This window comes from Parasteatoda tepidariorum, chromosome 1 (assembly GCF_982258835.1).
Source record: "Parasteatoda tepidariorum strain Cologne lab strain chromosome 1, Ptep-v5.0, whole genome shotgun sequence".
Taxonomy (NCBI): domain Eukaryota; kingdom Metazoa; phylum Arthropoda; class Arachnida; order Araneae; family Theridiidae; genus Parasteatoda; species Parasteatoda tepidariorum.
In genome coordinates this window covers 58,734,391-58,758,837 of record NC_141755.1, presented here as the reverse complement: position 1 = coordinate 58,758,837, position 24,447 = coordinate 58,734,391, and the positions used below count along the sequence as shown (strand labels likewise).

Sequence of the window (24,447 nt, the reverse complement as noted above, 5' to 3'; positions counted from 1 at the left end):
TTACAAAATTTTACGAAACAACTTTCTACAAAACTAGCCAGAGTGTTCTAAATTCATCTAAATTTGGTATCATATTTAAATAAATAAGTTTCCATATAACTAATTTTAGTACAGGTTGAACTTTGATTAAAGTAAGATTGAAAGATAAACTTTAAGGATTTAATTAAAGGAAACTAAACCTTGTGCTTACTTTATACAACGTTTATCTTTAAATGCTAAAAATGAATCATTTCACTCATTTTCAGTAGTAACATTACGAGAGAAAATAAAAATTGTAAAGTTACCAAACTATATGGTAGAAGTATTTCTAGTAAATCTTTTTTACTAGACAACAACATAACATAAAACATAAAAAACATAAAAAAACAGCATAACATAAAAAAAACAACATAATTTAGCAATAAAACCAAAATTTTCGGTATTTAGCCTATTTATATTCTTCGTCTTCTCATTGGCACAACAGCCCAGGATGGGCCTTGGCTTTCTCAACAAGCCTATGCCAAGACATTCTTCCCTTAGCCAAGGTTCTCCAGTTTATTATCCTTAAAACTTGTAGGTCCTTTTCAAGGCAGTCTAAAAATCTTAGGTTTGGCCGTCCTCTTTTTCTTGTACCTGTTAGCCCGGCACTGAAAACTTTTTTAGTTGTCCTGCTATCCTCCATTCTTATAATGTGGCCTGCCCATTTAATCCTTTGAATTTTGATAAATTTAATGACATCAGGTTCTTTATATGCTTTGTAAAGTTCCGTGTTTGATCTTCTAAACTAGGTACAGCTTTTACTTACTCCACCAAAAATGCTTCGCACTATTTTTCTACTTTCTGTCATATTTTCAGCCTATTTATATGCTATTAATTTAATTGCATATGGTAACGGTATACGGGACATTCAAGTTTTAAATATAGTTATAGTTCCTTTTACTAAACGTCTAACAAAAAATGCAAAACTGAAAAATAAATTTCGCCGAGTTAAAGATTTTTATGATATCCTTGAAGCTCTCAAGATAAAATTACCAAATTTTCCACTTATAGCAAATTTTAACTCATTTATTATATAGTAGTATTTTGTAGAAACTCGGTAAATTTTACCATATTCTGCTGGTTTTGACTATAATTTTATCTCAGTGTAGCTTGAGAATTATATCTATGAAGTATCATTCCATATACAGGTTTTTATAAGAAATATTATTACTTTTTTTCATAAAGAGATAGTGAAAAGTCAGTTATATGCATATCTGAAAATATTTCGCTCGAAATATTAAAATTTGTGAACTAAATTTCTCATTTTTTTCTAATCTTCATAAACTTATTCCTGTATTATATAATATTAAGTTCTCAGATTCACAGGAAGATGTAATCCTTTTTAAATAAAATTTAAGTACAACTACAAAATAATATATTCAAATAAAATTTTATTTTCATTAATATACATATATTACTTAATTGTCATGAGAAATATAAAAAACGGAATATACTTAATCGATATTTTTATTTTTACTTTACCCACCGATATTTTCATTTTTCCCACTGACAGATCTTTATTTAAATTGAAATTACCTTCAATGTTCATATAAAAAAAATATAAATTGATGCATTTTCAGAGAATTTAAAAACGGGTATTAGAATATGAAAAGCTCTACATCAAATATAAGACTCTTAAATAAAGTAATAATAAATACTTTCAACATTTAAATGATAATGCACTTCAGTATAAAATGTAAATATGGTAATGCATAGAGCAGAATAATTCTTTTCTTCAAAATACAGAGAATAGAAATAATAAATATCTCTCCAACTAAAGAATACAACATTATTTTCTTACATTTAGCTGATTTTCATATTCATCTCTTCAGACTCAAATCTTTCGTTATTTCTCTTATTTAGCATACTTGTCCTTGGGAAAAGAAAATAATTTAATTTTTTTCTTCAGAAATAAACGATTCTGTGCATTTTTTTTCGCTTATAAATCCGACTGACAGTTAAAGAAATTGAAATAATCCATAATGAGAAAATAAAATTGCTTATGTAGCGTAATGATGATGACATTTTTTCTCTTTTTTCCTCTGTTGATAGGCATTACATAACAAAATGCTTGGTCGCTTAAAGGGTAACATCCGTAATTACGTTTGGTTATTTTTATGGGTTTTCTCTTGTTTTTAAAGTTAAGTAGGCGGAGCGAGTAAATTGTATAATAAAGAATATAAATCACTTAAGAGAAAATATTAGTTGGGTAAATTGTTGAAGTTCATCTCGTTAGCTGAGTTACTTTAAAAATACATTATTTAAAAGCTTGGTTTTAATGGTCGACTGAACTTTTATAAACTTTTAAATTTTTTTTTTCGTAATGATTTTAATTTAGAGTTGATTAGTTATTTGAAAGTAATTTCATATAAATGTAATATGTTTTGCATTGGTGTTAAATTGGGAAATTAGATTGCATTTAAAAAGAATTTTTGTGCTAATTTATTTCAAATGTGTTATTGTCAAATCCATTTGTACATTTGTTATCGAAATATATATAAAAAAACACAGCATTTTATGCAATAAAATAAAGTGAAAAGAGGATATAACTTTAATTCACAGTTGAATGTTATTCTTATTTTGCATAACAACATCTTGAATATTCAATATTGCATGGACGATAATTCACCAGGCAGAATTATATATCTTGTATTCAAATTACATGGTTTTGCGGAGATAATTAGTTAAGAGATTTTTAACTTTAGAAAAATATGCAAATAAATTCAAGCAATCTAAATTTGATTTCTATTGAACGTTTAAATTTAAGTTTTTTATGGAAATATATAGGTAACCTAAATAAGAAACGAACAATTGTCATTGCGTCAGAAACACAATAGTGATAGCCACATCACTATTCAGAGCACTAAAGTAAAGTAAAATGCGCGTATTGATTTTATATAACTAATTAACAACTTCTCACGTGTAGTAAATAATGACTGGTACACGTTAAATCTCTCAGGTTGCAAAGTACTCTATGTTCCCATAACAAATTATACCTCAAGAGGTACTGAATTGGAGATCGTCATCTGATTTAGGTCAAAATTACGATCTGAGGGTGAATGAATGGATCGATCCTATAAACGGGTGTGACGTATGAGTTTAGCAGGAATGAAATTCGAGGCCATAGATGGCGCCACTAAAAGACAGGAATAATTGCACCCCTTGCCTTAATGTCCAACGACATCAACACTAACACTAATTCTCTTCTGAGCTATTAAAGTCTAACCAAGATGTGCTCAGAGTAGAGCAACGTACGATATAAATTTTAGGAAGAATTTTTAGACTGAAAGTGAATGCACTGTTGTTTCTCTATTCAGAGTTCTGTACAGATTAGGAGTAGTACCCCTTCTGTAAGAGTGACACTTATCAACAATGGATACTAATAATCCATAGTTGAATCGAATTCTTCTCCCGACCCGCACCGACCACTGTGCTAACGTAAGTTATCCTCTGTAGCAGACGGATCATGAGTTAGAATCACCTTGCAATCAGGAACACTGTGGAAGGCTTTCGTTATTTTCCTTTCCTCATAACGCAACTGCAGGTTAGCTCCATGGAAAAGTTCTCAATGAAGGCAAGATTGAAGGAAAGTGATTGATCAAGGAGTTCCCTTGTCTTTTGGGTTGGATTCGAAATGGAAAGGCTACGGAGTTCAACATTGAGAGCCTTAAACTCAGAACTGGGTTGCCTGTTCAAAGCTGATTGTAAAATGAAATAAATATTATGGTAGATCATGATGGTTAGTACTGTAAAAAACTACATTTTACGATAATATTTATCAGAAGAGTTTCCTGGGTTTTTTACCGGATAGAACATGCAAAAAATATATATAACTATTAGCATGCGTATACATATCAACCGTATTTGTGCTTTAAATCTAATACAATATTTAATAAAAATAAGGAAGACGAAGAATCCTTGCTGTCAACGACTTAGTAGTTGGCGAGTCCGAAGCAAAAATTTTGTTCAATTTAAGCTATTCTAAGCCTTTCACACATATTGCGATTCTGAAATCTCTGCAATAATTTTAGCTGCATATATATTTTTCGTGCAGCTTTATACAATCAGCAATAATTATATATAATACTTATATTACGCAATGTCTCTGTTTAATCTTCTCGGTCTAATTGTTCATTACTAACAATTATTATGGGGAGCATGAAGTATCTTATTTCATCAAGTAAAAGAACGCATTTCAATATCAAAATTAAAGATAAGCAGATTTTACCAGTAAACATCAAAACGATACTGGGATAGAAAATAAAATGTCAAACACTCTGCTCTGAATTCTTTTGTCATACGTAGCAATTATGCCCTGCATAGTTATTGTCGACGAGCGCAGAAACCTAACTAAGCTTCATAAATTAATTTTTATCGGCATAACTCGTGTTCCTAAAGAAATATACTGAATATTCAGCAAATAATGATACCATCTATCAAAAGTTCATAAGGAGCGCCCTCGCCTCAATCAGCATGCCCAGACACGTTCATAGGAGTTTTAATGAAAAGCCCCGAGGGAGTCACGCTAAATGATCCAAGAATGGAAGAAAATGTCCGTAATAATTACTTGTAATAACGTTCGCAAAATACCAGCTTAGCTGTTCTTCGATCACATAACGCGTTCAGAAACTTCAACGACGTTAACGGCTTATTCCGAAGCGATTTGGTGGAAAAGCTTTTAGTTATTAGATGTATTCATTTTAGCAATAAGTAAAGGTGTCTGGACACTTTATCGACTGAAATACTAAATTGGTAACTTGGCGTGTAGATTGTTATGCTTTAGTGAATTGCTTAGCTTTATTAACAGATACATATTATTGTAGCTGTTTGAGTTTATGATAATCGGTAAAACTTCATTAGCTAAATTTATTTAATGGAGAAAATCTTTACTTTTTTTTAAAATTAAGATGTTTAAAAAGATTTTTGATTTTATTAATATGTTGTTTAATATTTTGGTAATTTTGCTTGCGATTTTTTTTGCTAGAAATATCTTTAACTCCACGTAAAATAAATAAATAAATAAACTAATGAAATGCTATTTAATCATTGGTCATTAGGTTCTGTGTAAATACATCGTTCTATTCTGTATAAATATATATCACTGTATTTTGTAAACTGTGAATTTTTTAAGAAAAATAGAAAAATGGCTTGAAAAGTAAAAACACTATATTAGCTGCACTTTTTAATATACTTTTATAAGTTCGAGTATCAATGCTTTTACAAATGAATTAAAGAAATTTACTAAAAAATTGAATATATTTTGCGTAGCAATAAAGAAAATTAATTCTTTTTTGAAAAAAAGACCATTTATGTTAGTAGATTTGGCTTCTATATGGTTTTGGTTGAGCAATAACTTACTATATTTCGAACTTTTTTAACATTACAGAAAATGGCTTGAAAATTAAAACACTATAATATCTACGCTTTTTTTATATACTTTTATATGTTCGAGTATATTTTCTTTTTCAAATAAGTTAATGAATTTCGAAAAAAAATAAAAAATATTTTTTGCGTATCAATAAAGGAAATAGTTTAATTCTTTAAGAAAAAAAAAGAAACAGACCATCTATGTCTGTGAATCTGTCTTCTGGATGGATTTGGTTGAGCTAACCTATTTTGAACTTTTTTAACAATACAGCAGAAATATTTGAATTCGGTAAACTATAAAAATTTTTGTTATTTGAACTGTAATAATGAAACAATTTTCCCTTAATACTGTTCTTGTTCATTTTTTTTCCAGTTCGACCATTAGTTGTGAAGATAGAAGGTCCCAGACAGCCATTCAAATCAGGCGAAAGAGTTCAACTGAAATGTTCGGGACAGGGCTCTCGACCTCCAGCAGTACTGACATGGAAAAAAGCAGGATCAAACTTCAAAAATCCTCAAGAAGAAGTGGTCACTGGGGGTAATGCAACAATCAGTGTCTTTTCCTTTACTCCCACACCAGAAGACCACGGTCATTATGTCACTTGCCGAGCTGAGAACCCTCTCATCCCCGGAAGTGGCATTGAAGACGGCTGGAAGATGGAAGTGCATTGTGAGTAAAAAAACACAAAAAAATACTTAGTGTTTTACTTTAATTACTTGAAATTATATTTATTAGCATTGGACATCGCAAATGAATATTAAATTTAAGGTCGTCGAATTTTATTCTGGACATTGCTCAAAATGCGTGTTTACGAAAGTAGTCGCGATAAAAGTGAGGATTTAGGTTAACACAGCGCTTTTAAACCCATTTTTTAATTTCTACTATGGAAATTATTTTTTTAACACTAAAAGGGCCATTTTGGTCGTTTTTTGCCATTTCTCATGTTATTTTTGAAGACACTTTTAATTCAACAATAACTTTTTCTTACCTTTCCTAAATTGTTTCTAAGTATACTATATCAAAATTCCTTGCTTTTCTGTTCATTAGTAAAATAAATAATTATTGAAATACCTAAAACAGTCAAAAGGGGTCATATTAACACCTATAAAAAAACGTTATTTTTTTATTATTTTATGTCGCTTATTTCATTTCGCAGAATTGCGAACATTATGAAGATGAACTGTAGAACAGAAATTAGAATTCAGAGTGTTAAGAAATGTCACGCGCAACAGATTTCAAAAAATATAAACTTATAGTAACATAATTAAATTTACGTTCCACGAACAGATTAAAATTGATTAGATTTTTAAACATTACTTCATCGTTTAGTGCTGTATCTGTAATATACAATGCCACCAAGACCCGAGGTTCAAAACTTCATTCTATGGGGATAATGCTTAGTGTTTTAAAAAGTAAGGAAAAGTTCCTTATTACGAAGTTCCTTATTTAGTTGTTAAGTTTTGGTTGAACATTGAAAATGCGAAGTTTAAGATCCTTCCTTTCTTTTAAACACTCATTCTTGCACTTAAGAAAAAATACGTTCAAAACTAACAGAATATGGTAAAACTTGTTGTATTCCTGGTTCTAAAAGAACCCCAAATATCTCGGCGATTTTTACCGAACTGCTTTGGCAATGATCTTAGTAAAGTTAAGAACAAAATATGGTTCTATAATATATGATAAAATTTGGTGAAAGTAGTAAAATATGGTAATTTTATCTTAATACCTTGGAAGCATGGCAAAAAATCCACTTATTTAATTAAACTTACTTTCGGGTTTTGAATTTTATACTATATGTGCGGTAAAAATATAATTTGGAAAACCAGAATTTCAGGTAAACCGTTACATGAACGTAAATATTACCAAATAAATGGCTTAAATACCGTATATTTTGGTTTTATTGACCTGATTTATGTTGTTTTTTTTACCATAAAAGTCCATACCATACAGAACAATTATTTTACCATAATTTTTTTCTCCGTGTCCTGTGTCAATTTCTTTAAACACGTGTTTTGAGGTACATCCATTCTCCTAATTACAAGTTTTGAACTGTATTCCCTTTCTTAAACACGCATGAGCTGTGTCCAAAATAAAAAGGAATATTTTCTATATTCTACATGAATTTGTATATACATTTATATTAAGGATTATTACATTTTTATATACATTTATATTAAGGATTATTACATTTTTATATTCATTTATATCAAGTCTTAAAGGACACAAAAATGCTTGTATGCTCTGATGAACCAGTTTGTTAGCAAGAGAAACTTTTACTTACCCAAACATTTTTCACAAATATATTTTGACAAAAATATATGCATGTAGCTTATATTTCTGTTTTAAGCCAAATAAGCAATTTAATAATCTGCAGAAAAAAGATGACATAACCAGCATTATATCAACACTTTTATTTTTATTTTAAGTACAATTTTGAATCATTTAGCGTTAATAGCAAAGAGGTAAAATTGGTATTTTATACGAAACCTTAATACACAACGATGAAGAGAATGCAGAATATAATTAATTAAAAAGAAGTATTGTTATCAGGATTGGTAAATGCTTACCGAAATAACAAAAACCACATGAATATACCTATCATTAATCTAACTAATTATTGATCTGCATAATTTATAAAGAAGGAAAGACAAAAATAACATTATATCAACACTTTTCTTTAATCTTAAGCATAAAAATTAAGCATTAATATAAAAGAAGTAGGTATTTTTTGATAGGCATTAAGCATGCTAAATATTGGGAATATTGTTTCATTGCTAAGCATGAGCAAACATTAATGAAGTAAATTTAGTGTATTATTATTAAAAAAAACATTAATATCGGAAATATTGAGTATCATCGGCAAGTATTTTTTTATTTTTTTTTAACCTTTTTGAACCTTTTTAGTTTTATGTATTTCCTTATTTTTTTTAACCTTTTTAGTACCGTTTGTATACAACATCTGGCATCATGGCGAGTTTGATTAAAAAGTGTGCGCGTCGTCGGTATCTTGCAGTATTTTTGAGGAAATAGTAACATGCCTGGCAGGTTGAGTAAAGATAAAAATGCATGCCCGATTAAAATTGAAATTTTAAATTACTCTTAGTATAATTTTCGAACTCTGATGGGGGGAGGTATCAGTTAGTGTTTTTGTATGTCTAATCTTTTTCCTATTTTGATGGCATAGAATTGGAATATCTAAAAAATGCAATTGTAGTTTTCAGAAAATTCATTTATAGTTGTTATATGTGATTTTTTACTTACCCATTAAAGAATATTGCAACTTTTTAAAACAGAAATATTTAAGTATTTATTTTAAAACGAAGTCTTTAACTAACGCAAAAAATGCTTTTTACCCTAGATAAATTTAGTACTAGTAATAGTAAAACTATTAAGCTTAGCCTGTAATACCTAAAATTTAAAAAAAAATCCTTTTTTAAAAAAAATACGAAATAAACATCATAAAAATAAATTGCAAATACATCACATTAAACTAATTTTCAAATAAATAGATATTGACATGGAAAATTTTCAATTTTTTGTACATTTGCTGAAAACATGTTTAAAAACCATTTACAATTAAAAAGCTAGTTGTTAGATAGTAAAATTATAACATAAGCATATCCTACTATTTCCTTAAAGCATGTTTTAAATATTTTCACCCGTAGAGAAAATTAGAGTGGTCGAAAGAGGAATGTGGGTTTCATCATCTCACACCAAAATAATCCTGTTTGCTTCTAGCTTTACTTCTAGTTTCATCTCTTCGCTGTGAAAACAAACAATCTTATTAAATATTTTATGCTTGGTATCTTAATCCCGAACATTGGGTTCGCGTCACGCATCTGCAGGATTTATTCTAAATACGAACCCCATTTTATTTATTTTTTCCAGGGAAAATTACAAGGAATAAATATCTCATTTTACACATATCGATACGATTTTATTAACTTTTTTTCTTCATAAATTCGTATTGTTTTCAAAGCATATTGCAATTTATTCATAAAACAAGATATTAAAGCGTAAATGAATTTTCAAATTAAACAGATTTGAACATATGAAGAAAGTAATGCATTTCAAATGTATGTTTGGATTTGTAATGAAATTTAAAATGCGTTTTGTTTTTGATTCAAACACCCTTCACTACCAAATACACGTCTCTAAAAATTCAATACTACCGTTTTTTTTTTCTTTATAAAATTTTCAGTTTCATTTCATTCATGCAATATGAGAGTACTTTAATGAAATATCACCGCATCTACTGATTATGAAACTGCATTCGTTTATTTCTTCATATCTATATTAAACCTGAAAAATAAAATAAAAAATATATTCAGATTCAGATATAAATAATATAACACAAAATAATTTGTGGGGGGTGATTCAGATTCAATTAAAATTTCACTGCATACGAAGATCTAACAAATGTAACAACAAATTGCATTTGGTGCGTTTTTAAAGAGGTTTACTTGGTTAAAATAAATTGTTAAAATTTTGAAGTATGAGATAAATTATGTAAAAAAATATTTCTATTTGTATAAAAAAGGTTTTATTAATACCTAGTGAATTTTCGTATTGATACTTAGTGAGAAAGTAGAAATTGTATTTATACTTAGTGAGGAAGAAGTTTTAAAAAAAATGAATAGATTGAAATTAATTTTTGATAGTGGGTAAATGATGCAAAAGGTAAATTATTTGAAATCATTTTTTTTCTAATTTCAAATATTTATTTGCCGCTTGGAATTCTATATAACATAAGAAAATTAATAAATATATCAAATTATCAGTTTAGACATTTCCATATAGGGTTTGTTTAGAAAAACAACATAGAGTAATAAAAGTCAATAGTGAAACAGCGATGAAAATCCCTATTAGAAAACATTTGATATAAAAGAATGATTGAAATAAGTATATCTGAAAATAAATGTGTTATATTTAAAATGATAACAAAGGAATATTTAAGCCCATTGACATTTAATTTATTGCAGTAAATTTAGTTCATCATCTACTATTCTTTTATAATTTATTAATTAGCATCTTCTGATGTTTGCTTAGTTTACGTAATAACGAGCAATTAAATGTCTAGTAAACTTATAAAGCTCTTATTTTGGCAAAATTTTTTTAGCTTAAAATGTTATTGAACAAAATTTACATAGGTAGTAGACAGCAAAATAAAACTTTACCTCACTTTTTATGGATAACCATCAGTTATACAAGTAAAGCAGCATTTTAGTTGACGTGATTTCTATTAGCAGTTGAATTTTTTAACGTGATTATTCTAAAATTTCACAATTTGTTTAAAAAGTTAAGTAACTGAAAAATATTAATTTAATATTCTCTTAATATAAGAATTAACAAAGCTGAATAATCTTAATTTTGAATTGTGAAAATATTCTTTGAATATTAAAATGTCTTAATTGTGCTAAAACTATCCTCTTTGTTACGACGCATTTTAGCACAATAAAAACAATAAACAAACACTAAATTTATTTTTTGAAGTATCATTTAATCCAAAGCTATTTTAACAAAGCTCAAACTGAAACTTAATTCAGCTCTAAGCTACTTACAATATTAATAACATCAATAACGGGGAAAACTTACTTAACATATAACTTAACTCTTGCTAAGAAAATGTAATATCCAATATGAGTTTGTGAAAATAAAGAGACTTTTGAATTTCGTAAAAAAATGATTCATTTTAATTGCCTAAGTAAGTTTAAAGGTGTGTTTCACCAAGAAAAGTAAAAGAGTATAAAGTCATCAATAGACTAAAGTCTTCAATAGACTAAGACTGTATGCGCTCTCTTTTGCACAAACAAGAAAAATGGATTGCTGATCATTTGAAGTTAAAATAGAGAAACAGGCGCATCAGAAACAGTATAAAAGTTCTTATTATAATTCATATGATTGTTGTCGAATTTTAAGTGAATTAGAATATAGAAATAATGACTTTTTTAACAAAAATGCCTGTCTTTGAGTCTCTCATGAAATTCTTTTAGAATAAGTAATAACATGCATAACTACCAAGCGTAATAAACTCCAAAACGAAATTTTTCTATAGTATTCTAAAAATAAATACATGTATATAATAAGAACCACTTATGATACAAAGTTTTTAAACTTCATGTTTTCACTAACAAAAGAAACATCCTCTTACATTCTATAAATAAGTTTAAATATCTTAAAGTTACTTAAAATCGAAGAAGTTGAACCAAAGCGAAAACTCGCTAACAGAATACAATATTTTTAACTAACATTTCCTCTTTCCTATCATAAAAAGATGTTAAATTCTAAAAAAAAGTTCAGTTACTCGATGAAAGATAAACCCCTTATTTAAAAGCGAGCTTTTAAAAGATAAACAAAATTTTCTGATTAAGCCTTAATGCACTTTTCTGAAATTTTACTAGACCCCGTTATCGGTTGTATAAAATCTCCGGTTACCATAAATCTTTCGTTTTTTTCTCTGCGGAACGGTAATAATTCGGTTTGACATTTATTGGAGTCATTAAATCGAAAAGGCTAGCTTAATTCTGTACAAAACACTCACAAAAGAAAAGTAATATAACCACTTTTTTTAGAGTAACGTAAGCATAGTTTACAAATTCAGGTAAAAATGCCGCAACATTCCCGGAAAAGTATGAATTAAGTATCAAAGATCATTTCTCTCTAAAGCGAAGGTTGCGATAAAGTAAATAATTAAAAGAAATGTAAATTCAAATGTTTCCACAAAAGTTATTTTTTGCATTTAAACCGAATCGTCGTTTTCCTCTTTTAATTGTCACGGTTTGTTAAATTCAAACCTGAATAAGAGAATTTGATATTTTAATGATTTCAGAAATAAATATTTGCTTTAATGACCGATTTTTCTTAATTTTTATTTATATTTTCTTGATAAATGGATCAATGAGTTCCATTGTGTCTTTGAATTTTACGACTTAAAAGTTAATCATTAATTATTTTAGGTAATGTGTAATTATGCATCGTATTCAAACAAATTACTTTGCTTTATGGAATGATCATTGTTGTTAATGATGTTAGCATCGAAATGTGTTTCTTCTTTCATTTAAATGACATACATAGTGTGAAAATAAATTTATTTTCCTATTGTCTCACATATTAATATAATGCCGTTTTAAGGCTCAAAGATTAGATATTTCATTTACTGAATTTTATACCATCTTTAATTTTGTAAATTAAATGCTCTGAATGCATGACTACAAAGTTTTATTATTGGGAGAGATGACTTTGATGCAAGTGTTTTGTAACAGTTATGTAATTATCAATGAATTTTGATGTCACTGCAATTTTTTTAATAAAATATACTTTATTTAAGATCCGTCTGCTTTACTCAGGACTTTATTTACGAATTCTTTAAAACTCTCTATAGAAATTCTAATACCAAGAAAATACCTATGCTAGATTCTTATTGTATTTTTAATTTTTACGTTATTCAAATCGACATTTTTAATGCACTATTTAACACTAACTAGGTATTTAAAAAAATTGCATTTCGATATTAATACTTATAACTGAAATTATAATTCTAAACTCTCGTATCTTATTTAATATTTTTTTCAAAGAAATATTAATAATTTTTTTGGCATTTTTTTAACTCATTGCTTAATTTTAATAAATAATTTCGGAAAAAAAGTCCTCCGATAATTATTTTTTTCAAATTGCTACTTAATATTAAAATTATTACTTCAAATGCTCATAATTTCTATAATTTTTAAAAAAGCTTCAGAAAAAAAATTTTGAAACGCTGACAACTCTAAATTCAATTTATGTTTTTCAGTATATTGCTTAATACAACTGAGTCAAACTAGTACACTTTCCTAAAATTATTTCCTACTGGAAAATGAGATATCATTTTAAAAAATTTTGAAAAGTAGTGAATGAAACTCTTTTGTTTTAAATTTACCCCTTATTTAAACTTTTTAAGAATCTTGAAAACTAATGTTACTCAAAACGCAATGATATTGAATATTAAGTTAGCAATAGAAACTTTATAATTTTATTGATAAATATTTTGTGTGATGAATATTTTGGGTGATCAATTTTGCAATGTAAACATAAAATTTTTTCTTGCCATAATTATGTGCGAAATATTTGTTTATTATTATTATGAGCATAATTACGCCAATTTACTGTATTACTTTTTCATGACAGAAATGAAGAAAAAATATTCTAATAAAATTACCTTGCTATATGAAGATGATATTTCTTGTTAAAAAAATAATTCTGGTTTATAAAATCTAAATATATGGTTTTTTTAATTATTCATTTGGTAACGGTTTACCAAAAAACTCTAATTTTCAAAATTATAATTGTTTTTACCACACATTTAACCAAAAACACAAAACTGAAAAGTAAATTCAACCGAATGAATGTTTTTTATACCACAAATTTACCAAATTTCCCCACATATACCAAATTTTATCATATATTTTTAAACCAGATTTTATTTTTAATTTTACTAAACTCATTACAATAGCACTTCGGTAAAAACTACCGTGCTTTTTGATGCTCCCATTGAGCCATAAACACGATTAAATGTTACCATATTCTGCTAGTTTTGACCATACTTTGTTACCTTAGTATTTTTTTTTTTATATTTCTAGATGGTAACTACTGAAAATTATTCGAAAATAAATTCAATTTGCGTAGTTTTAGCTTTCTTGTATCGTTATAACGCATATTTTTCTAATTTTGAAACAACTTTAGCATTTTAGTCTAATTTCACTTATATTTATGGTTTGAGGTAAATTAGTTGTATGTCGAAATGATTTGTAATAAATAATAGCTTACCGTTTCCTTTACTACCCTATTTAACAACACATGCATGATTTTTTTAGCATTTGACCAATAAAAAAATTAGCTTTTAAAATAAAAAAGAACTTTTGAAAAATTTATTGTTGACCAACTCTTTGCCTTTCTTTGAAACTGATCCTGCTGTCCTCGGCATCATAGTTCTAAAACGAATTACCGTTTTGTAGAGAAGGGGAACGATCAAAATACGTTAATTAGATACAAGGAGATTTGACCAAAGCCTTAAGTGATCATCCAGTTTGAGTATTGAGTAATATCACCATTAGTTATAAAATTCTAACAAAACTAGCTTACACTTCCCTTATCTAATAAAAAAGAACAATTCCATGTTTATTTCGAAATGCTGTATCGTAATTCGAAATAAAATACTTTTTTCTATCTCCAAAGTCATATCTCTTTCTAAAAGTGATCTTTCTTTATTCTTGTATATTCAGATATGTAATATTCATAACGATAGTCCATCACGTTTTATGGTTAGTAGTCATTTTGCTTTCCGTTCAAGCCATACCATCCGATATACTGAGTTAAGATTCTTTCAGTATCTTGCAATTGTTTTTCAGCAATAAAATTCAATATATAAATATCGATCGATGATTTTTATATTCTTTTTGTACTACGTCTGACAGAACATCCCAAAGAATATTATGTGGTCTTACAAGCACTTATGTTTTCACACCATGCATGGTTTTTTAAATTATTTATTTATTCGAAAATTCTACCTTTCTTTTATTCAATAATCATAACATATTTTATTGTTTTATATCTTTATGTACGCTTGAAATTAATTTTAAAATATGCCATATTTAAAATGATGTGAAATTTGAAATTTAATGCACATTTATGCTGAGTTCAGATTTTTATATAAATATTTGCAATTCTCGTTTAGCAATAAAATTCAATAGCAATGAAATGCAATGTATAAATATCTATCGATATTTTTTTTTCTTTTTTTACTACGTTTGATAGCACGAAATAGAGACTGGGACCATCATGCTTTCACAGCACTCGTTTTAAAGCTATATATTTAATAGCAAATCATATATTCTATAATCATTATTAAATGTATAATTTTATATTTCTTATGCAAGCGCAAAATTAATTTCAAAATATTGCATGCTTTAAATTTCATACAATTTAGTGCAAATGAATACTGAGTTAAAATTCTTTCAGTATCTTGCAATTGTCATTCAGCAACAAATTCAGTAAATAAATATCAATCGACAGATTTTTTTTTCTATTCCACTCCTGATAGTACAAACCAGAGAATATTATGTGGACCACACATTTTTTTTAAGTTATATATTTAATCTCACTATATAACTTTATTTAAACTTACTATATAATTGTTTAATCATTACAAATTATAAATTTTTGCATTTTGTATGTATGCGGGAAATCGAATGGCATATAAAATAATCAAAGTATGTCTTATTTGAAAAAATATAAAGCAATTTTATAATTATTATGCTCTTATTTTCCTTTATTGTAACAAAAAGAAGTTTCAATTTATTCCAAAGCAGAAATTTCAAGTAAAAGATTTGAGCTTGTAAATTTTAAAATGCAAAGACATAACGTTTAATAACAAAAAATGACTGATTACAGTAACTTATGAACAGAATTTATTTGACAGTATAGAACTTGTTTTCAGGCGTAGTAGTTTAAAATTTTTTAACAAATAAACACATAAAGTTGCATGTTACATTTACAAATAGCGGCAAGGCAGTTTAAGACTCATGTCTTTCAGTTTGTTTCATTTCCTTGCTATTCTGCAATTGAATTTACAAAAAAAATGAACAAATATTTTCATTCAAAATTGTTCATGGAAAAACAATAATAGACTAAGTTTTTCAGTAATAAACAAAAAAATTTAAAATATAATGTAAATTTCATGATATTCTATTTTCATATGTAATTGGAATTAAAAACTGTATATATATATATATATATATATATATATATATATATGAACATGAATAGTAAATTTTCTTTTACTTTTAAGACTATTTCTTCATTTCGATGCCTGAAAACTTCGGATAATATGTGCTTTTTTCCATTCATTAAAATATACTCAAAATATAAATTGCTATGTAACAAATCATGGAAAAATAATTCTTTCCATACCAATTAAAGCGTATTTTGATTCGCCATTCAATAACAAAATGCAAATGCATTAAAACAACACATGTTCCAATTGACTATTCTTTTACAAAAATTGTTCTTCACTTACTTGAATTATCATAAGCAGATTTACGTCGTCAATTTTCATGAGAGCTAAAACTGCTATTCATATGCAAAACTATTCATTTTACTCGTTTACAGCTCCCTTCGATTTTGTAAGAATCAAAATTTACAAGAACTGCAATTCACCACGCTTCAAACATCCCCCTTTCTTGCCGCTTCCCCTACTTCGAATGGAAGTTTTCTCTTTAAAATTTCTTTTCTGTTTTCTTTTGTATTATCATTTTCCTCTCTCCAGAGACTGTCATTACTCCAGGATTTTCATGCTAAACTAAAAGCCTGGAAATACACTTTTTGGAAGCTAAATCACATTTTCCAATGTCCCAAATCTCTCTTTAAAATAAAGCAATAAAATTCTCGGAGCTTCTAGAGCACTCAACCCATCAGCGAAGCTTAAATTTGCAAGTAGCTGACAAATGATCCCCAGGCTAGAGACGCGTGGGATGCGATTGCTTTTTCACCTCAATATCTTGAGCCCGCCCCTTTACCTTTCATGGGAATTTCTTATCATAGATTTATAAATATGACATCCTGTCCTTATGAGAAATTCTCGGTTCAGCTTTATTTCGTATCAGTCGAAATGTACTATACGGCTGAGTATTTTAGACTGAAATAGATTTTTGACATTTTTTAACACTAAAAGAATCGACTAGTACTACATTAAATAGTTACAAAATTGAATTTTTTGTAAAATGATAAGATTAGTTATGTGCTTAAACTCTATCTTCATATCCTTATGGTAATTTGCATGTTGTACTTTTTTCCTTCTTTCCTAAAAATGACCGAATATTTTAAAAAAATGGTTAAAGTAAAATAGAATGTTTTAATGCAGTATGAGTCGGAAATAAGAAACTTGAGACTGAACTGAAACTGAAATAACTGAACTTAACTTGTTTAATTAACTAAACTTAATCAAACAAGAACTAATGCGTAACAAAATATCCAACTTAGTTAAAAATACGTGCAATAACAAAATGATTTTTCTCTTTATTCAAATACAGTAGAATTAAATAGTTAATTTGATTATTGTTGGATTTTAGTGACGAGAGTTTTTTTTTTTCTGTTGATAAAATAATTCAATTAAGTGCAGCGTCGTTGGCTGCATGTAAGAGACTCCAGATAGAAAAAGTGATGATATTTCCAAAAAATAAATATATTCCTCCTAAAAAGTGCAATTTAGTTTATTATGTTTGAGTAAGCCAGAATTCAAATCTTTAATTACAAATTTAATTTAATTAGCTATAATATTTACTTTACTAGTCGCTTAACTATCAACGAAGACGAAAATTCACTATAGCGGAATTATTTGTTTCTAATTGACATTTTAATTTAAAAGGATGTAAAAAAATTGAAGAAAACATTTATGGAAGTTTGTAAGTTAAGTATAAAGAATTTTTTTTTTTATTCGTGACTTTTACTTGAATAATAAACAATCATTTTGGGATATTAATCAAGACACGAAGCACTGTAAGTGAAGAAATGGGCCTTATATTATTAAAATGAACATTTTAAGAGCACCACACACATTTTATATAATGCGTCTGATCTTTAGTCGACTTTAAACACATTATTTCAATCTTGGAAAAATTTGCTATTTAGTACTACTGTCAATTAAGATACTTTCCCCCAAATTGGCCTAATTTTAATAAATATCAAAATGAATTTTTTTATGTTTTATTTATTACCCTATAATGAACACATGGTCCAAATTTGAAACTTCAATCCTGGTAAAAATATATTACTTAGCATTGCCGTCAACTAGGTTAATTACCATGATAATTACAAAATATTGAAATGAAACTCTTTAAGCTATTTTATTTTGAGGACGTGCTTCAAGTTAATAGCTTTTCAACTTCATAGGAAGTAGGAGAATTAGTGATGAGGTGAAAGCTTTGCATTTGTATATAAATAAAGACGATATAAAATTTTCTGAAATACCATCTGATAATTTAACGCATCAAAATTAAGTATTTTCCTTTGTAACTTAATTTCTACTTTTTCTCCTTAGTTGTCCCACAACTAAGTCTCAGACTTGGAAGCAAACTTCGACATTCAAACATACTAGAAGGAAACGATGTTTACTTCGAGTGCACCATCAAATCTTCACCATGGGTCCATGAAACTGGTTGGCGATTCGAAGGCCAGGAACTTGTTACAAATATATCTGCTGGTGTGATCGTCAGTAACCAGTCGCTAGTTCTTCAAAAAGTACAAAGGCGGAACAGAGGACGATACAGCTGCACAGGAACAAACAGTGAAGGACAAGGAGAAAGTAATCACGTCTACTTACGTGTACAATGTAAGTACTTTATTATGAATCTGGATATAATCAATGGTTGACTTTGTTTAATGTGACTCATTAACCAGGTTTGACGCGTAAAAAAATACAGCAGCTGAGATATCAACCACATAGTACACGCTGCAACAGCGTAAAATGTCTTATTTCTGAACAATATGTTCATTTGAAATGAATAATGATAAGATTTTTTGTTCCTATGAGCTGCACAATCAGTCTTCCCGATGAGCAGACCTAGTGCGTTCTCCAGAAGTGGTATCCACTCTTTCAGGACCACCACAATGGGTGAGATACCGTTGGCCATGTTTATATGGACGTCTAGTTTCTGCCACACTAGATGGCAGCACCGAGACTCTCTTTGGATGCTAAAGTGCACTAGAAATTTAATTTTGCCGGAAATGCCAAGATAATGATAAGATAACGATGCCGAAATATATATATTTCAATCTAGAAATGCATTAGCTTTACTTGTTGGATAGTTCTGATAATAAGCGCTGATTTATGCGCTCGAAACAGGCTGACTTTTTCCATTTCTGCTCTTGCACATTGCTAAAAACGTAATTTAATTTTATCTGAAATTCGCAAAGGAGTACATTGCTCACTGAATGCGTATTATGCACTGCCATTGGTTAAGTTTAAAAGGTTAATTTCATAAAAAATTTTAAGTGAAAAACATAATAATAATTCCTGTGTGCTTTGGTAAATTAATTTTTTAGAAATACACATAAAATTAGATGGAAGCTATTCAAGTGAAAATACGGAAGAGCTATTTGTATAATATATATATATATATATATATATATATATATATATATATATATATATATATATATATATATATATATATTAAAACTTCATTCTTGGAGGCCACTTCAAAAATATAACCATACATTTATTTTGAAAATATTGTTTAGTGCAGTTAAAGAGTAAAATAAAAAATTTCTGAAGTTTCATATCGTCCATTAAATGTTTTCTTTTCCATCAATCAATTGAAAGAAATGTTTACTAAAGCTTTTCCTAAAATAGCAACGGCTTTGCATTATTGCCATTATTAAATTTTTCTGAAAAATATTTAAATGAATATTTAAGAAATTCTTTGCTTAAAAACCATTAATTTAATTTAGTACTACCCTATCACATTATTTTAGAAAAGAAATGATCCAACAAAAACTATCACGAGATTGTTTTCACTTCTGTGGAAAACAATATGTTTAATACTTAAATATTCACAAAACACCTTCATTTTCAGAAATAACACAAAATCTGTCAAAAAGCAAATAAATGTCAAAGTAAATTTAGTCGCGGAAAACAACACTTACAAACTATCTATTTCTAGTTTTTTTCCCCCTAATCAAACGGGTGTAGCCCCATTTTTAAAAATAAAACTGACTGGAAAATGAAGAAAATTATAGCGAACATCGTAATCACAACCTTTCTTTCTAAATCTGCGTGAAAACTGATGGTTGGAGATCGAGTGAAATTTCACCACTTGGCGTCATCAACATAGGATGTTAAATGGAAAAGTAGCCAAGGAAGGTTGTAAAGAGAAGTTAATAATAAGTTTTGTTAATGACAATCTTGCGTGTTGGTAGCAAATGAGTAGATTTTTTTTTTTTTTTTGGTTTCTTTAAAAACATACACCATGTAGCAGGTGTTAGTGGGTTGAAATTCATTACTCAACATTTAAATCAACCGGCACGTCTCTATTAAAGCCTTATGCAAATTTTGATGCTTCTATGTTATTGTTTTAGAGTTAAAAAATAAAAATGTTATCTAACCCTACAGATTTAGTTTGTTTAGAAGCAAACTTACTTTCTGACTTTAGAGATAAAAATTGCTAGTTGTGAAACTGAATTATATTTACATGTCATTTTGCTTAAAATGGCTGAAATATCGTGGTGCTGTTGAAGTGAATAACTTATTTCGAAGCTGTTTTCGTGACTTCAAGTAGTTCTTGAATTTTACTATATATTCATTTTTCAAACATTTTTTAACCGTCATGTTCCATTTCAATAATTTTCCTGTTCAATGAGTTCTAACTGAGATCTAAATTAGCCTCCATAAAAGAAAAACTTATCAAAACACTGTAAAGAAAATTGGGATCGAATTCGTTATATAAGGAACCGTTACTTTGGTGGCATCATCCGTGAAATCTACTTTACTGTAAAATTCATTTTTTCAGTAAAATATTATACATAATTTCCCCAGTAGCATTAGCTTAATTTGAGTTATTCAGTGATTTTACAGTAATTATTACTTTTATAACCGTCGTTGAACAGCTGACCAGATTTCGAGTTGACGACTACCCATGTCCAAGTCCATAGCCCTTGCAATTTTGGACCCAACCCAGAAAGCAAGAGCTCTCCAGGATCAAGTATTGGGAGAAATGTTGCTTTCGTGGAGAACTTTTTGATGGAACAAACCCGCATTTGCTTTACATGATGAGGAAAGTCACGTAAAACCTCCTACCATTAGCCTGATGGCAAGAGAACTCTAGCCCAAGATCCGACTACTCAGAGGATATTATACGTCATCACTGTTTTTGGTCCGAGCCGGGTGCTGAATTCATATCAATCAGAAATCACTGAGATTCGAACAAAGATCTCCTCAACGGGAGGCAAACGCTCTATCCCTTGAACCACCACGGCTCTTGTAATTGTTAGTGTAAAAATTTCAGCATCTTATTTTTTATTTCTAACATGTTCCATAGATTGTACGTCAAAAATTACCGGTATTCTGAGTGTACCTGAGTGTACAGTGTACAAATATGACAGCTCTATTAGTTTTTATTTCCCTATCGAATACTTTCCTGTCTCATGTTTATAGTAAATATTGCATTTATATCAAAAAGACAAACTATTTTGTTAGCTATCAATATTTTTACGACTTTATCCTTGAATGGATTTCCCCAATTATTACACAGTTAGAAGTTTTATTGCTTGTTCTATTGAATGTCATCCATATTTGCTACAAACCTTAATATAATGCTGAATTGAACCTCATCCTATCTTAAAAAATCTGCCTTAAAAAAGAATCATAGCTTAAAAATCCTGGCTTAAAAAGGAATCCTAGCTTAATTTACCTACATTCAGCTTTAATTTACATGGAAGCGTAAACCTGGATATATTTCAAACTTTATTAAGTTTGCCGCAATTTTTCACCGTATTATGATTAAATATATTGATATCATGGATACATTTCTCACCTTATTAAGGCTGTAGATAATTTTCCTTAAAAATGCCTATATAATGGAATCCTGATTACGATTGCAGAAAATTTTCCTCGTATTCAAGTTAAAGATAACGATGTCATGGATATATTTCTCACCTATATTTCAGCTTGCAGCAAATTTTCATTGCATTATGATTAAAGATACCGATATTATGGATATACACCGAAGAGCAGTTACATTATGACTATCCTGATAATAACATGTAGGACCACCTTTAGCCCTCAAAACTGCTAGCACCCTCAGTGGCATTGATTCACAAGGTGCTGATAAGCATCTGGTACCAAGCGCTCACCAACTGGTCCTGCAATTCCCTCACATTGCGAGGGGGTAGCGTGGCAGCACGAATTTGGTTTTCCAAGTAGGACCACAAATGCTTTATTGGATTAAGGTCAGATTCAGGTGAATTTGGAGGCCAAGACATGACTTGAAAGTCACTGGAATGTTCCTGGAACCAATCCATGACGATTCGACTCTTATGACATGATGCATTATCGTTTTGGTAAACACCATCTATGTTCAAGTAGCTTACTGACGTCAAGGATTGTTCTATGAGGATTATGGGTCCTAATGTGCCCGATGAAAACATTGTTCCTGGGCGATAAACCATGAAAACCTGGGCGAGCCCACTGTTATAGATGGGGGGGTGGTCATAATGTAATGGCTCTTTGGTGTATTTCCCACTTTATTAAAGTAGAAGAAAATTTTAACCTTATTCTTACGAAAGATATCGATATTATGCTTCAAAATTCAATAGGACATTTTGTAGTTTACGGTGAAGAGCAATGTAATAGAAATACTAATTAAAAAATAATAATTCTTTTAAATCAAATTGTATATGAAAATTACTAATGGACAATGAAATTTTGGTATTGAAATTATCTGTATTGAAAATGTATAAATAAAATGCAATTAAATGTAACATTTAAATTATGAGATAAAAATTCCAAAAAAAAATTGGAATTAAATGCCGTGTAAACATATTCGTACGTGATTACGCTTTGAAGAAAGAGTGAACAATATAACATAACAATGTATCATGCAAATATATATATATATATATATATATATATATATATATATATATATATATATATATATATATATATATATATATATATATATATATATATATATATATATATATATATATATATATTGCTCAAATCATATAACGCATTTACTACACAAAATAAAATTAAATATAAAGTCTGTCAAATAGTTTAATATTTAAATAATAAACGTCTAAAAAAGTTAGAAATAAATTTCTTTTTTCCTTTTAAATTATTTCTTAAATCGTGTTGTTTCTTAACTCAGTACCATTTGTATTGAATTGCAAATTTTCTCATTTTTAACAACTGTTTAGAATATCCGTTCATTTTCGAAATTGAGATAAATGAAAATATATTAAGGAAAATTTCTGTTACATTTATTCCAGTGCGAAAGAATATAAAACTAATTAATAAAGGTTATTTCTGTCATAAATATAATTAGTATATTTAAAGAATTTATGAAATTCACTCAAGTTTAAAAATGGATTTTAAAGGAAAGTCACGTTCAAATCTTTTAGATTTTAAAACTTGACAAAAATGTTTCAATAATAACATTGATGAAAAAAACTTTTCAAATTAAAAAGTTAATAAACTTTTCCACTTACAGTGATACACGAAAGTCAGCATACACTTGCAAATTTTCCCATTTTTTGAAATAAAATGCAAATAAATTTCTTTTTCTCATTCGTGTAGCTACCAGTATGCATTTGAATCATTATGTGTCTAATAGATATAAAAAATTTTAAGATTATCATAATCATTTTCAGATTAAGTTAAAAATATGCGTTTTTCAAACACACAAAAGTGAGCATACAGTTGGAATTAAATAGATTTTTGCAGGTATTTGGACATCTTTTTATTCTCTTAATATATTTGTAAGAATTGTGCCTTGTTTTATATAAGCTTTAGAGGAGATTTTTGAATGAAATTTATTTCTTTAATTTTAAAATGGCAACTAAAAGAACTGAAACATCATTAGAAATGAGAGAACTGGTTATTAAATTGAAAAATGAGGCAAAATCACTCAATCAAATAAGTCAAATTATTGGTAGAAGTAGAGCTACAGTGCAAGGAATAATAAGGAAATATAATTTGACAAAAACTACGGAAAACTTGCCTCGTACTGGTAGACCACCAAAATTGAACGGTAGAGATAAAAGAGAAATCATTCGAACAATTCGTAATAATCCGAAAACTAGTGCAGTAGACATAGCCAAACATCTTGAAAAGGTTAAAGAAACTGATGTAAATCCAGAATGTGTTAGAAGAGCCTTGAGAGAAGAAGGATATAATAGCAGAATTCCTCGTAAAAAACCTCTCATTAATAAAGCCAATAGAGACAAAAGATTAGCATTTGCGCATCTTCATGAAAACGATAATTTCGATTACTGGAGCAAAGTTATTTTTACAGACGAATCTAAAT

The 24,447-nt window shown here is 28.4% G+C and overlaps 1 protein-coding gene and 1 long non-coding RNA gene across 2 annotated transcripts in view; one reads left to right on the top strand and one right to left on the bottom strand.

Moving 5' to 3' along the window:
- LOC107449925 (neural cell adhesion molecule 2) overlaps window positions 1–24,447 on the top strand; it is a 475,364-nt gene that overhangs the window by 315,299 nt on the left and 135,618 nt on the right. Inside the window, exons 5-6 of the mRNA XM_016065606.4 lie at window positions 5,759–6,055; window positions 18,456–18,746. Of these exons, the coding sequence (XP_015921092.1) occupies window positions 5,759–6,055; window positions 18,456–18,746 (588 nt within the window). The remainder of the gene's footprint in view (window positions 1–5,758; window positions 6,056–18,455; window positions 18,747–24,447) is intronic.
- LOC147816468 (uncharacterized) overlaps window positions 5,902–24,447 on the bottom strand; it is a 117,597-nt gene continuing 99,051 nt past the window's right edge. Inside the window, exon 3 of the long non-coding RNA XR_015434434.1 lies at window positions 5,902–6,035. This is a non-coding gene — a long non-coding RNA (uncharacterized LOC147816468). The remainder of the gene's footprint in view (window positions 6,036–24,447) is intronic.